Source organism: Vicugna pacos, chromosome 8 (assembly GCF_048564905.1).
Source record: "Vicugna pacos chromosome 8, VicPac4, whole genome shotgun sequence".
Lineage (NCBI taxonomy): Eukaryota > Metazoa > Chordata > Mammalia > Artiodactyla > Camelidae > Vicugna > Vicugna pacos.
The window spans coordinates 65,195,197-65,209,656 of record NC_132994.1 but is presented as its reverse complement, the minus strand read 5'-3'; the positions used below and the strand labels follow the sequence as shown (position 1 = coordinate 65,209,656).

At 47.0% G+C, this 14,460-nt stretch overlaps 1 protein-coding gene and 1 long non-coding RNA gene across 3 annotated transcripts in view; one reads left to right on the top strand and one right to left on the bottom strand.

Moving 5' to 3' along the window:
• Nucleotides 1-10,660, bottom strand: part of MTHFD1L (methylenetetrahydrofolate dehydrogenase (NADP+ dependent) 1 like) — a 167,516-nt gene extending 156,856 nt beyond the window's left edge. For both annotated transcript variants that reach the window (XR_012075078.1, XM_031679956.2), the window contains exons 1-4: nt 10,350-10,660; nt 4,386-4,470; nt 3,251-3,301; nt 3,107-3,160 (exon numbers count right to left, since the gene is read on the bottom strand). Coding sequence is in view for 1 of the 2 variants with exons in the window: in XM_031679956.2 (XP_031535816.2) it covers nt 3,107-3,160; nt 3,251-3,301; nt 4,386-4,470; nt 10,350-10,570 (411 nt within the window). In the remaining variant the exon portion in view is untranslated. The remainder of the gene's footprint in view (nt 1-3,106; nt 3,161-3,250; nt 3,302-4,385; nt 4,471-10,349) is intronic.
• A 28-nt stretch (nt 10,661-10,688) lies between these two features.
• LOC140697760 (uncharacterized) lies at nt 10,689-13,732 on the top strand. The gene is made up of 2 exons (XR_012075080.1): nt 10,689-10,834; nt 13,251-13,732. It is a non-coding gene; the product is annotated as an uncharacterized lncRNA (long non-coding RNA).
• The last annotated feature ends 728 nt before the right edge of the window (nt 13,733-14,460 follow it).

Here is a 14,460-nt window from a genome sequence, read left to right as displayed (position 1 = left end):
GGACTTCAAGTCCTTCTTATCGCTCTATTCTCTACCAGAGCAGAACAGAACAAAACAAAGCCAAAGCTGAACACTTAGTCAAGCGAGATTGGCAAAAGACAGTTTCCTGTCAGATTTAAGCCAGACGTATCATCAGTTTTCTGGGAGGCCAGGAAGCACTCCGACCCGGCCCAGACAAGCCTGTGTTTCAAACACAATGTGCCAACCAAAGCTTACTAATCATGACATCCGAGCAGTTGTCACTCAGGCCCTCCTATTGTCTGGATCAGAATGGCACACAGAAAGCACTTCCAAAGGCTTGTGGCAGATAAACTCTAAGCATAAACAGCTCCTTTTTATAAGAAACACAAATAATTCACTATTTATGAAAAAGACCAAAGCATAGTTTGGGAAGCTAATGGAATAGCTACTGAATGGTGAAGTCTGTCTTTAAATAAGCAATGCTCTGGTCTCGCTGTTTATCTCCAATTTATGCCAGGACTTCACTTAGCAATCTTACTTGCTCATGAATAAGAGAGCTACTAGCCCATGGATACGGATCTCACAGTGAGAAGTGTTGGTTTACCATTTGTGTTTCACTGTCTAGCCAAAATCACTATGGCATTTCTATCTGGTAAGAGAAGAAAGGCTAGCTAATATACAAAACTCAGAAAATTTTGGTTCATTGAGTATTCATCTTTTTGTCATTAATTCAACAAACATTGAATATTTTGAGTATCTGCTTTGTACCAGTTCTTTTTTTTCCTTTTTTCTTTTTTTGCAGGGAGGAGGTCGTTATATTTTTATTTATTATAAATGGAGATGCTGGGGATTGAACCCAGGACCCCGTGCATGCTAAGCACGCACTCTACCACTGAGCTATACCCATCCCGGACCAGTTCTGAGTAAAGGAAATACAGTTGTAAACAAAATATTTGCCCTTATGGAGCTTATATTCTAGCAGCGAAGACAAGACCAATGATAATAATAACAGTAGCAACAATAAAAAATAATAGTATAATCTCTGGAATTGATAAAGGTAAAGAAAAATAATTCAGATTAAGCAGGGTAAAGGGCTAACAGAGACGGCAGTTAGGGGTGGGCAGAGGGGCCGCATCTATACGGACACCAGAATGAAGTGGAGGTACTACTGTCATTCTAACTAGGATCTGGTAGCAGCAGCAGTAACAGCAAAAATCTTAATAAATTAAGATCCCTACTCTTTCGAACATAATAATAATACCACCATCTAAATTTCCATTTATTAGAATTTCAAAGAAAAAGAGGGAATAAAGGACTTCTTGTCAAAAAAAAAAAAAAAATAAGCCAAGGAAAAAAAAAAAGTCAAGGGCTCTCAATACCAGTGGCAAAACAAAGAAAAACGTTACTTCTACTACAGAAAATGACTGTCTTTCTACAGAAGGAAAACAAGTTTCTCTGCATTTTGTTGGTGCTGGCGTGGCAAGTGTCAGTATTTGGAATACCTTACAATAGTAAGTGTGGTAGAAACTGCCCAATATCCAATTTCCACTCTTCCTCAGTCATAAACTCTTAATTTTTAGCTGTGCTAAGAAATGATCTAAGGCCACTTGGTATAAAAAGACCACATTTCCTCACCTCCCTTGCAACATGGCCAAGTAATTAGGCGCAGGCCAGTGGAGTGGAAACAGAATTGTGATTTTCAGGAAAGAGACTGGGGGCCAACTTTGGTCTTTGTCCTTTCTTTTTTTTTTTTTACTGGTGACAAGAACTTGTTGAACTAAGCCCTGTGATGCTGGAAAACTGGTAAAGAAACGCCCCCACCCTCTGTGTACTACAAGGAACACCTTCCCCAGGTGACTGGGATAACACCATCTGATGCTCCCTTGTCTACCCAGGACAAGGCCAGACACAGAGCCCACAAGTTCCCATTTTTGTCCATAAATGATTAGCCGAACTGCTGGTCCCCACTGGTCAGTCAGAATAAAATGCTTGTTAATCAAACTTTGGGTAAGCTTCTCTCCTTCCTCCAGGCTCCTTTGGCCTGCCCTCATTCTGACTGGCAGACAGCCCCCTGTGACAACAGGCTGGCCTCAGGGTAAAACATTCTCTCATCTGCTATCCCATCACGCCACCTTTCCATCCCATTTTCTCTACCCCTCCCTATAAAACAAACCCTTTGCCTACCTCTCAGAGGTGTGCAGATCTCACACCTCTGGGCGGAGGGCACTCCCTTAGCAGCCCCTTCCCCGACCTTGCAATAATCCTTCCGGATTACGTCTCTCCCCACTGAGTCTGGGTTTGTGTTTTATTTGACGCTGACGAGAATGTGGATGTGATGTAGAGTGCTGACTCCACCACCTTGGAGAGGAGGCGGCACAGGTGGATGGTGGAGCAGCAGGACCCAGGGAGCCTGAGTTTCTAACCACCTTGTGATGCCACCGCACAAGTCAGGGAGTGCCTGCCTCCAAACTTTATTCACATACGAAACAGTAAACTTCTGTGTTATTTCAGATTCTCTTATTTGAGGTTTACATCACTGCCACAGCCAGTCTGAAGAAAACTAGCCACAGAAGGGCTAGTCACCAGGGTGGCCTGCGGTCCAGCCTCCTCACCCCTGCTTGTATGGGGGTGACTGCTTCTTCCAGGCTTGAGATGACAACACTTATGAAGGCTGTTACCTACTGCCTGCTGGCAGAAGCAGCTAAAGCACATACAGTAGCGGCAGAAGAACTCTCTGGGGGTTTTTTATCAGCTGCCCCAAAACATCACTGAATGATTCACACAGTGTTAGCCTGGAAAGGATCCTGAAAATGATCTTGTCCCTTATTTTTATTGATAAGACAACTGTGACCCAGAGGAACCAAAGAATGGCCCGAGGTCCAACAACCTGTCAGGATATCGCAAACCAGACACCGACAAGTTCCACTAGATGGTGCTGAAGGAACACAACCAAAGTCACCAGGTCACAGAAACATAGCGTAAGGGACAGACAGACGGAGGAGCATCTACCCTAGCAGGAAAAGTGCAATCTTCCCTCTACAAGTTCAGCCCCAAGAAAAAGCGCGGTCGGTTCCGACCACAACTAAGAGATGCCAAGAGGTCCGTCAGGTCTAAAGAGGAACACAAAGTGCCCTGCTGTAGTTACCTCATCTTCACCGCTGTCAGCAGGAAGGCAGATGTGAGTGATGTTCAGACCAGCCTGAAGGGGGAACACAGGGTAATTCTGTCACTGTGAGAGCACGTGTCATCCAAAAATTAAAATGCATTTTTGAAAATCAACAGTCCTTACCTCCTCAGCCAAATTCTGGTTTATTTCCTGCATCAAGTTATCATCACCTGCCTTGGGAGAGAGGAGCAAAAAGGAAAATGTAACGACACAAACATAGCTTGAAAAGGCACAGAACACAGGACAGAGACTAACTTTGCGAGTATAAGTGATCTAATTAACAAAGATGATAAGGAAAAGGCAGAAAAAGAATCCTATTGCTTATAAAAGGGACTAACGGCTGGTATTTATTAATATGTCGGTTTCTCAGACTTTCAAGTTATGTCACTTTTTAAATAATAGGCCTCAGAGGGCATAGATAGCCACATGGCCAGCATCCCTACCTAAGTGAGGACGCCAAAGAGGAAGCTGATGTGACTTGCCCTTAGGCGGAAAGCTATCAAGCAAGCAGAATCCCAGGAGGCCAGACTCCCAACTCATTTTTCTCTCTGCTCTGCTCACTCACCTACCCTGGTAGGGGCGGTGGAAACAGACCCCAAAGAACGCAAGTGACTTGAGCAGAGCCTCCAGTCTTGAAACCACAGCGCTGATGAGACTAGAGGCTGCTTAAGGGCCTGGCTCAGCGCCTCGCTTCCCAGCACCTGTCATCACACGGGTGTGCCAATAAGGGGGGCAAACAGTGCCAACTACGGTTGGGAACGAAGAGGCCGCAGCCAGAAGGTATGCATGGGACGCAAAGTCCTATTGACAGGCTACGGCTTTTGGCCCTTCCAACTCCAGGCAGGCTTTAAAAGATTTAGTAGTAAAATCACCAAACACCATGTCTCAGCAAGCCTCTGTCTTTCGCAGGAACAAAGAGTAATGCTTTCCCCTGTCACCTACAAACCCCATCTGATAAGCATTTATAATGGACCACAATATACCTCGCCTAATGCAGCTCATGTGAGCGCCTACCTCCTGACCACACTGAAGGGAGACAGACTCAAAAGACAGGCTGGAACAGAAGCTGTAACCTGAAGCTGCAGAAGGACCAGATAAGGGGAGAAGTGACAGCACTGCCAGCTGAGCCTTCTGCCCACTCCCTGAAGCCTGAATGGGGACTTCTGTGACAAGAAATGCAGCTGGCCTCCCACGTACAATTATCTTCTAAATTGAAAGGCATCCTAAAACAGCAGGACGAACCACATTCTGAACTTACCTGAATAATAGCAAGAACTGGCTTGAAGGCAGGGTTTTTTTCTTGCAATAAACTCAGAACTTCCTTTGAATTTCGGATGACTTTCCTACATGGAGAAAGAAAGACTAGTCATGTCTCAGGTAATGACTAGAAAGGATGGATACAACACATTTTCTTAGGGGGTTTGTGACTGTAAGTGAAAATGATGAGACAACAGAAGGACGCACATCTCCAAGGGTGGGAAGTGTGGACGGAGGGGCCAGAGAACAGTCATGAAATTCTAACACGGTGTAAAACGAGACACTCTCTAATTTTCAAAAGAAGCAGAGGTAAACAAACTAGATAACAGTAATTCTCTAGGGGTAAATTTTTCTCTTGTAATTTCTAAGTTTACTGGAATAAGAAGTTTGGGTTTCTTGGTTAAATAATCCAACTTCTCCACCATACTCCCCAAAAGAGTTTGGGGTCGACGGGGAAAGCAAACACTGCTGAGGGGAGGGCAGCGGACACGGGGGACAGAAGAGGGGGCTTGCTGTGGGATAAGTGGTGGGTCAGGATAAACTCCAGATCCCAGGGTTTACAGAAGAATGGAAATGGGAAGCAAACATGCAGAAAACGGAAGGAAGGCATCAGAATTTGATACTTTCCCAGGGCCTCTCAGGGAGAAAGCCTCACTTCCATGGGTCCCCAAAGTCTGGACGTGGACCTTTCACATGTCCCAGCAGGGACCACCTTTCCCTTAGCACCACGGGGGTGCCAGCCCTGGGGGCAAGGGCATTCCCAGAGACACGTGGTACAAGCAGGCTCTTTTTGCCTCCTTCCAGGATGAGTAATTGCAGAGACCACCTTGCCCACCATCCACATGAAATGGTCATCTCTTGTTTATAATCAAGAAAGCTGCCTCTTTTTCCTCTCGCAATAATAGAAGACTCAGCTGAGGTAGTGTCCACCCTTCCGTGCTTAAGACCATTTTTAGTTTTATTTTCCATCTTTATCATGTTTTTGTATGCAAAAGGCTTTTTAAAAAATGCAAGGTGAACTTCCAGCCAGATCCCATCAGCAATAAGCAGCTAAGGGCAAAGAGGCATGGCAACATGGCCAGGGGCAAAACTTCTCCCAGTTTTCAGAGAATTTGAAACAGGATTGGTGGGCACCGCCCTTAAGAGTAGGTGGAGGTGCGCTCAAAAAGTGTTTACAGGCTTCAAAACTCAAACAGGATGAGCTTTCCTACTGTCAGCTGGGCTGGAAGATACAATAGGTGGGCACGCAGCCGTCTCCCACCCGGGAAGGTTTGTGCTTGCTTTTAAACACAGGATAAAGCAACCTGATTCCCAGTGAAACAACTGTACCTGTGTCGTGCTGAATAAAGGAGATGATGTGGGGAAGTTCACAAACTACTTTATAAGTGAGCAAGAATCTTTTGTCCAATAACAGGTGGCTGAGGACCACATGCTGCAGATTTCCCACCTTACTTCACTGCAAATTTGGGCCCCACTGGGTCCTCATTTCTGTCTAGTGTGGGAAGGCACTAGCGTGCAGGTCCTGAGAGGTTCTTGACAATGTGTGTGAGGATCACCTGGAGAGCCTGGGAGACAGAAAGGCTTTGTGCCTTGGCCCAGAAAGTCGGACTCCCCAAGTCTGGGTGGGGCCCGGGGATGCACATATTCAACAAGGATTCAGGGTGGCTCTGAAGCACAGAGAGTGGAAACAGCCCTGGCCACTGGTTGACCAGCATGGGTCGTTCAAGGAGCCCCTCCCGGTCCCTCATCCGTAGAACAGGGGCACTACAGGGGCTCTATGTCTCTGTTCTTACACAGTTTTTCTCTGTGCCTCAAAGCTATCCTTGAACACTAAAAACACTCCAACCAAAAGCAATTTTCCCAGAAACATTTGTAGTGCCTACACCTCTACAAACGTTTGGTGTTACTAAAAACTACCAACTGAAGAGAAGGGAACACGTCTACAGAAGCTCAGATCTGTCCCCAACTCGGTTCATAAAACTGGCTAATTCCCCCCACGACCTGTTACATGTGTAATGTTTCATTCTTTGGGGTTACTCCTTATTCTTACAGTGACAAGCAAACCAAGCAAGGAGTCATCAGGCTCCATCAGTCTAAAACGTAGCATAAATGTTTCCAGTCAGAGACTTTTCTGCCCTGGGTGAGAAAAGTCACCTTGTCAACTTCCAGTGGGAAGGAATGCGCAGCTCTAGCTGGGCTGCCATGTGTAGCTAAAACTCAGAACTGTATTATTAAAGAAGATAATGATTTGCTAATAATTTAAGCTACCACCATCGGCTTTATTATCTTTCTTATGATTACTGTTACTATGAGACTCAAGTATCTGCTACCTCTTTCTCCACTGCCTCATCTTAGCCTCCCTTTGGCTGTCTATGAAACAGCGTGTGTTGGCAGAGCACAAGACTGCTGGAATAGTAACGCATCTCTCAGCCTCCCCTGCAGCTAGCTGCGGCCGTGCCAAAGAGTCTAGGGAGCTGATGATCTTATTAACAATTACCCAGGGAAGTTCATCCCTGAATGCCGAGCCTATTTATTAATAATAGTCTACATTTCAGCTTTTCAATTTTTTCAAAGGTGAGGAGCTACCTGTCTATAAATATGGTAAAGATTTCCAAAATAGCCTCTTCCAATGACAGTCATCAGTATTCCGAGAAATAGCGGCACGTGGCCACCCAGTTATAGAGCACATTTCCCAGCCTTGCCTGCAGCATGATGGGATCATGTGACTAACTTCTGGCCAACAGGTTGTAAGCAATAGTCAGAAGGAGGCGGGACGTGAGGAATGTGCAGCTAAGAGAAAGGGGCACCAGCCACCTGCCCCCCCCCACTTGCTGGCTGGGGGACCCAAGCAGCTGCCTTTTACCCAGAGCCAGAGCAGTGAGGAGATATAGGGTCATCCTACCATCCCATGACTGCGTCCTTCTGGACAGTAAAGTCCACAGTTATTTTGATGTATCTTTATGAAAGCAGCCTAACCTCTTTCTTACTTTATGCATGTGCCTGATCTGGGAGCTTTAATTTTATTTACTGTGTTATACTCAATTTAGGACAGAGAATGAAAGGCATACCATTGCTTTACAAACCAAGAAAAAAACGTTGCCAGTAAACTACAGTGCAATCTTTTCTTCACACAGTGTTTGTTCTTTAAGCATTGAAAGAATTTTTTGGATTTATTTGGATACAGTTTTTAAAACATGCCGTTAACTTCTCATATAAGGACATAAAAAGGAAAACATACCAAATTGATTGAGATATTCCTAAAACTTCTTCATACTGAGGATCTGATGCTTCTGAATGACTTTTGGCCGGGGGGAGGGGTGGATTCGGTTTATTTATTTATCTTTTTATTTATTTTTAGAGGCGGTACTAGGGATTGAGCCCAGGACCTTGTGCATGCTAAGCATGCACTCTATCACTTAAGCTACACCCTCCCCCACACCACGGAGTGACTCTTTTGACTCACAGTCAAAATGACATTATGGTTTTCATTTTGCACAGGAAAAACTGAAATCAAACAGCTGGCCCAGGCTCTCACAGCTAGTAAGTGGTGGAGTCAGACCGCAAAGCAAGGCACTTGTCTCTTAACATTAATCCTAAGACGCAGTAATTCATTGCATGATGTTTCCTTCTAGTTTAGAAGAGAAGCTGGCAGACCATGGCAGCCAATCAGCTAAAAATGGGTTTTACATTTTAAATGAATCTAAAAAATCAAAATAATACTTTGTGGCATGTAAATATCACATGAAATTCAAATCTCAGTGCCCATAAGTACAATTTTGAATTTCATCAATTAAAAAATCTGAAAATTTGATTTTTTCTCATGTAAAAGTACCTATGTAATATCTTCTATTTTGCCTCAGCCCATAAGATGTAAAATATTTGCCATCTAGTCCTTTAGAAAAAATGTGTGCCAACCCCTGGCTTACGAGTGCAGTAGGCGCCTCACCCAGGCCCTGACTGTCCACTCTACTCATCTCTAAGTCAGTCACGGCTTTAAATGAAAGAAAAGGCATGAACAGAATTCACGAATGACCCCACATCCTGAGCCATTCATTCCCCAACTAAGTCACAAGTGCCTGCCCTTTACCAGGCAAGATCTAAAGATCTAGCAGATCTAAGGATCTAAGGATCCAGCAGGCCCCATAGCTTTCATTCCAGGCAGGGGAGACAGACAGTAAATGAGTAAGATTCAAGTACTGGTTAAGAGCTACCCAGAAAATAAACCAGGGTGATGGGGTGGTTTTTGCCTCCTATACCCCTATACTGTCTTCAGACCCTTTACCCTGAAACCAAGTCCCCATGAAGTTCTCTTATCCACTTTATGATTAATCTCCTTACTCAAAACTGTATTCCCTTCCTTGACCCTGGTGCCCTCCATCCCGTGTTAACTGAGCACTAATCAATGAGAGCCAGGCAAGTAAAACTGGTGCCCTTGATAATATCGCTCATGTACTAAAAGCACTATTATTGGTACCATCATTAACGTATGTTAATGAGCCTTTGAGACTTTTAGAGGCTCGGTAATGAGCCTTTTCAGACAAATCCCAGCCTCTTTGTTCTTCCTCTTAAAATAAACAACAAACCCTGACTCAAAGACTGAGTTGGTGTGGGTCTGGGGCTTGTCTCCCCCTCCCTGACATCCCCCTGCAATAAACGCAGTTCTTTCCACACCATAACCCGTGTCAGTAGATTGACTTTGTGGCACATCTGGCGAGGGTACCGGAGATCAAGATCAGTTTAGTAACAACCCCTTAAAATGAGTTCAGCTGTACGCTGCTTAAAATCAGATTACCTGAAAAGACCTAAATGCAACATTGGAGAGAAGACAAGGTAAACCAAACAAAAGGGACCTTGGAGTCATGGGCCACCTTATGAAGCGCCTTGGTAATGGGGTAAAATTACTTTTAGAATGAAGGATGGAAGGAAAACGGAAGAGAATGTGAGTGGATGTAGGTGAACAGCTCGCTCGGTGACACTGGAACTAGGGCTCTCCTAGTTCGGGAAGTCAAGAAAGGGCTTTCCCGCCACCACCAGGTTTGTCCAGGGCGCTTCACTCTACACCGCCTGGGTTCCCAGCTAACACACTTCTCCAGGAAGGGCCTACCTCCCCTCCCTCCCACTGAGGAGCTAGGTGGCGTGGCGAGGGGTGGGCGTGGGGAGGGGTCGGGTACGGGGCTGGGGGCCCCTGAGCATGTTGCGTGCCAGATGCCGGTAGCGGAAGGCACAACTAGGGCTCCCACAGTTCGCCTCTGGCTCGTTAGAGAACTTTGGAAATACAGCTGCGCAGGGAGGGGACTCCGTGTCCCCGGTGCAGCGACGCTGGGAACGAGTCAGCTCCAGCTTCTTGGGCCGCCTTGGGGCCATCACCGGGTGAGCCCGGCTGCAGCTTTCCCGCGCGCTGGAGGCTCCGGCGTCGGGGAGACCTCATGGCATTAACAGTACGCCGCCCGTAGCCAACGTCCCGGACGCGGAGCCCCCGCGCGGCCTGGCGCCGATCGCTGGGCCCGGACCGCCTCCCCCGAGCCCCGCAGGCCTGCAGCGCCCGGGCCCCAGACTGGAACAGCTGGCCGGCGGGCGGGGCGGGAGTCCCGCCCCTTTCCAGCCCAGGCCGCGCACGGCGGGGTTGCATCAGAGCCGGCGGCTAGAGGTGCACGTGTAACGGGGCTGGCGGTCCATGGAGCGCAGCACCCGCCGGGGATGCCCACGCCCACCCGGCCCCCGCCCGATCCCCCGACCGGGGCTGGCCCCCGGAGTCCCCTCCTTCCGCGCTCCCAGCCCACGCACCCCACCCCCACCAACCGCCGTCACCCCGAGGAAGTTGGCACCAAACACTCGCGACCCTGGGCTCAGCGAACCCTCACTGAGGCCTCGGGAACCCGGCCGAGACTTGAGCGCTCCGGCTGCCCCACCTCCTGGGTCCCCCGGCCGCCAGGGTCCTGGGCGGTGGCAAGCGCCAGACACTCACCGCACGATCGAGTCCCGCGCTGAGGGCGTCCGGCTGCCTGGACCCCGGCTGCTCCCGGCCTGGGTGTCTTGCAGCCGCCGCTGTCCGAGCAGGCCCTCCCCGCCGCCACATCCCCCGCCCCCGCCGCTGCTGGCGCGACAAAGCGCTCGGAGGCGGCGTGGAGGCCCCGGGGACTGCGGGCGGCGGAGCCGGCGCAGGACTAGCGGCAGACGCGCGCTCATGGCGAGGCGCGAGCCGTGCAGCGGGGACGCGGCGAGGCGGCGGCAGCGAGGGGCGGCAGGTCCCCCCGCGACGCGGAGACGCGGCGGCTCACGTTCCTCCTGAGGGTGGCGGGGCGGGCCCCAGGCGGGAGAACCGGCCCCGGCCGGTAACGGGCCAGAGGCGGGAAGGACCTGGCGCTTTCTCCTCTGCTGAGCGGGAGCCCCTAGGGGGCACTGCACCCAGTGGCCGTGACGTCGGGAAGGCGGGGGCCTGCGGGATGCGGGGTTAGTGTTCCAGAGGCTTGGACGTCGGGGGCAGGCTTTCAGGCACTTTCAATCACACGCTGGAAATTTGGCTTAACTATAAACATCAGAGGAGGGTGGGGCATCAGGAGGGGGCTCAGGCCCAGCCGTGAAGACTACATTCTTCCTCCGCCTAGGATGCTGATAACATTCTGCCCTCAGGCGGTCATTTGCTTCCTGAAAGGTCACTTGGTTTAGATCCCAGGGATTGGATTTATCAGGCTGGAGGGGGCCTAACAATGAAGAATATGTGGGCCTTGGAGTTCGAAAACTGACTTTGTGGCCTTAGGCAAGTTACTTAACTCAACCGTAGCTGCCTCAACAATTAAAAATTGCACTGTTCATAATCTTATCAGGAGTATAATTCCCAGGTCAGGTGGGAAGAAAAATAGTCCAAATTATAGACGCTGGTTTTCCATCAACTAAGCACTATGCTAGGTGGGGGAGAGACGTAAAAACGTAATGAAGTGAGTATTGCCCTGATATTCAACCTCCAGGAAGCGAGTCCAGAGTCGGTTTCTTGGCAGAGGTGAGGTTTTACCCGACTCCAGCGACCGTGTCTTAATCTCGTACTGCTGTCTGTGATTTTCATTGTAAGGATGACATTTCACAAAGCTGTGAGGTAGATATTGCCACCTTTGTTCACACTAGAGGAAACAAAATCACAGAAGTTATGTCTGTGTAAGTGTTACCGAACGAAACTTGGGTCCCCACATGGGGCACAGTAAAGCCACTCTACTGACACCAGGTCATGTGAAGGAAAGTGCAGCGTTTATTGCAGGAGCCAAACAGGGAGCACAGGCTAAAGCTCAAAAGACTGGAACTCCCCATGGCTTTCAGGGGAAGGTTTTTAAAGATAGGGTGAGGGAAAGGGTTGTGAAGTGCATGATCAGTTCATGGACACTCTTCTGACTGGTTGGTGGTGAGGTAGTTTGGAGTCCACATTGTCAACCTCATCAACCTTTTGGCTCCAGCCGGTCTGGGTTCTAAGGGGTTGTGGTTAACTTCTTCCGCCTAGTGGGGGTTTCAGTTTCTGCAAAACAGTTCAAAGGACATGGCTCAGAATACTGCCTATTGCTCTTGAAGAAGAACTAAATGTCCTTGGCTTGGGTTAATAGCAGAACTACTATTATTTTGTCTTGCTTGACTGTCTTCCTTTGTTTCTGCACTTTCTCACTTCTCTGATTAAGTTTCTTGTTTGGAACTTGGGGAACGTCTACTAGGCTAAGGGTTTTCTACAAACAAGTGGCCGGTGGAAGACATGGAGTTGGGGGATCTGTCCCTGGAAGGCCCCACTGGGTCCTGCTCAGTTACATAAGCATATAAACGTCAGAAAGGAGACCTGAATGACCCATTTGCCTACTGTCCTGACAATCTTGGGCAAGTCCTAGAACCCTCAGAGGTTTATTTGTCTCATAAATTGGGGACCACTCATTTAATGAACATTCATTAGATACTGCTGAACATGGACCACTGGCCACAAAGATGGAAAGTCACCCAGCCCACAGGGAGTTTATGGGAAATTTCTGTACCTTCCTCTTAACTTTGCTGTGAAGCTAAAACTGCTCTTAAAAAAAATTTTTTTTTAACTTACCTAGTCTCTGCCCTTGGGAGTTTCCAACAGTAACTTCACCACAGTAGTGACAGTTTGCCACACCATCTGATCAGTGCTGACCACAGTGATGTTTAAAAAGACTGTGGCAACCACGCATTGTATGATCCTATTTACAGGAAATGTCCAGAAGGAGCAAATCTGTAGGGACATAAGATATTAGGGATTGCTTCTGGCTAGGAATGGGGGAAATGGAGGAATTGGGAGGTGATAGCTAATGGGTTGTTTTCTGAGTTGATAAAAATGAAAAGCTTTACTGTTTCTGGAGAAGAACCACAGAAAACACCAGGGAATCTGATGCTTGAGCTGAGTGTGTTTTTCAAATATATATACACTATTTATTTATAATGTATATAGAAAAGCATACAGTAAAAAACAGAATCACCCACAACACCGTCGCCAAGACATAACTGTTAATTTTGATCTCTTAGCTTTATTTCAAATTGCTTTATAAAATTGCAGCCATATTATGTATGTATGTATAGGTCTCCTGCACTTATGATATCTGTTTTCATGAAACTGGGAAAAGATGGTACTTGAAATCATGACTTCTGGTGGTTATATATTATGACATCTATTTTGTGGATAGACCATAATTTATTTTACCTTTTCCTGATGTTGTTTGTTAGTTTCGTTCCTAGTTTTAGATGTGAGGAAATAACATCCTTCCAGTCATTTACTCAGTAGCTGTGTGTTGAAGTCCTTCTGTGTGTTGGGGGAGGGATGAAAAGAAGGTCAATCAGGGCCACACCTGTGGTGATAACATTTATGCACCACCCCCTGCAGAAGCAGTTCTCAGAGAAGTTCGCAACTGCTAAAAATGTTAAGTGGAGAAGAAACAGTGCAGAGAATTGGAGGATGAACAACACAGCCACAGCATCGTATAAAAAAGCAGCCTTCTTGATCATACTGAATTGCAAGGAAAGGTAGGGCATTTTTGTGAATTGCATGGCTCAGCACAGCACAGCAGGTCCCCAAGAAGACTCCCCAACAGTTAATGAAATATTCTGTATGGAAGAAAGTTTTGAATTTAAAAAAATCAAGTTAAAAACTGTGCACCTAAGCTAAACTGATTGGGAACTGTGAGCCACAAAAACCAACCTGTTATTGGAAATGACTCAGACTGTATGTGTGTCTTGAAGAAGGCACTTCGCAGGCTGTTCTCAGTCATCACCAAAAGCTTATGGCAATCCACACCTGAAAACCGACACTCTACATCTTTAAATTAGATAATACGCTAAAGTATAATAAAATTCACCTAGAGGACACAGGGCTTGTTTTTTAAACTGGATGAATGTCATACTTTCTAATCTTAAGAAAATTTTAGGTTTGACACTGCACTAAGGTCTGCCCCATTATAATATGATTAACTGTGATCTTATATGTAATTTTTAAAAATCTCTTTAAGGTCTAGGACGACAAATACCTGCGCTCATCAAGCCAGTTAAAATATCCTACTCGGCCCCTTCAAATCCTCATGTGGATGACCGTGGGGGCCTCTGTCCTCTGCTTACCTTCAACTCCCTATCCAGCCGCACCTTGAAGTCAACAGCCTGAGACCCAGGTGCTCACACTCCAGATGAGAGCTCTTCTACACACTCACAGTGCACACTTGTAGGACAGAAGGGCGGGAGAGGGAGAAGATTCATGAGGGTCAACTCCAGGAGCCTTCACAGGCCCAGGTTAGTTTCATAGGGAAGCACTGGGATCTCATTCTGAGACATACATCTGAATCTGTTTATCCCAAACTCAAATGTATATTGGTTTACTTAGGAAAAGTCAATTACGCAGGCAGGAAAGGGCTCTATTATGTTGAAGCCCTTAAAAATCCATTAATCGATATTCTTTCTCTAGTGGATATAGGTAATTCGGTGCATTTTGAGACAACATTTGGACGTATGTCAAAGAAAGTTTGTTTTCAGAATAAGGAATATACATATCTGAGGTTAATGTAATACTTATGCATATAGAGAGAGTGCGAGAGTGCATTTACTCT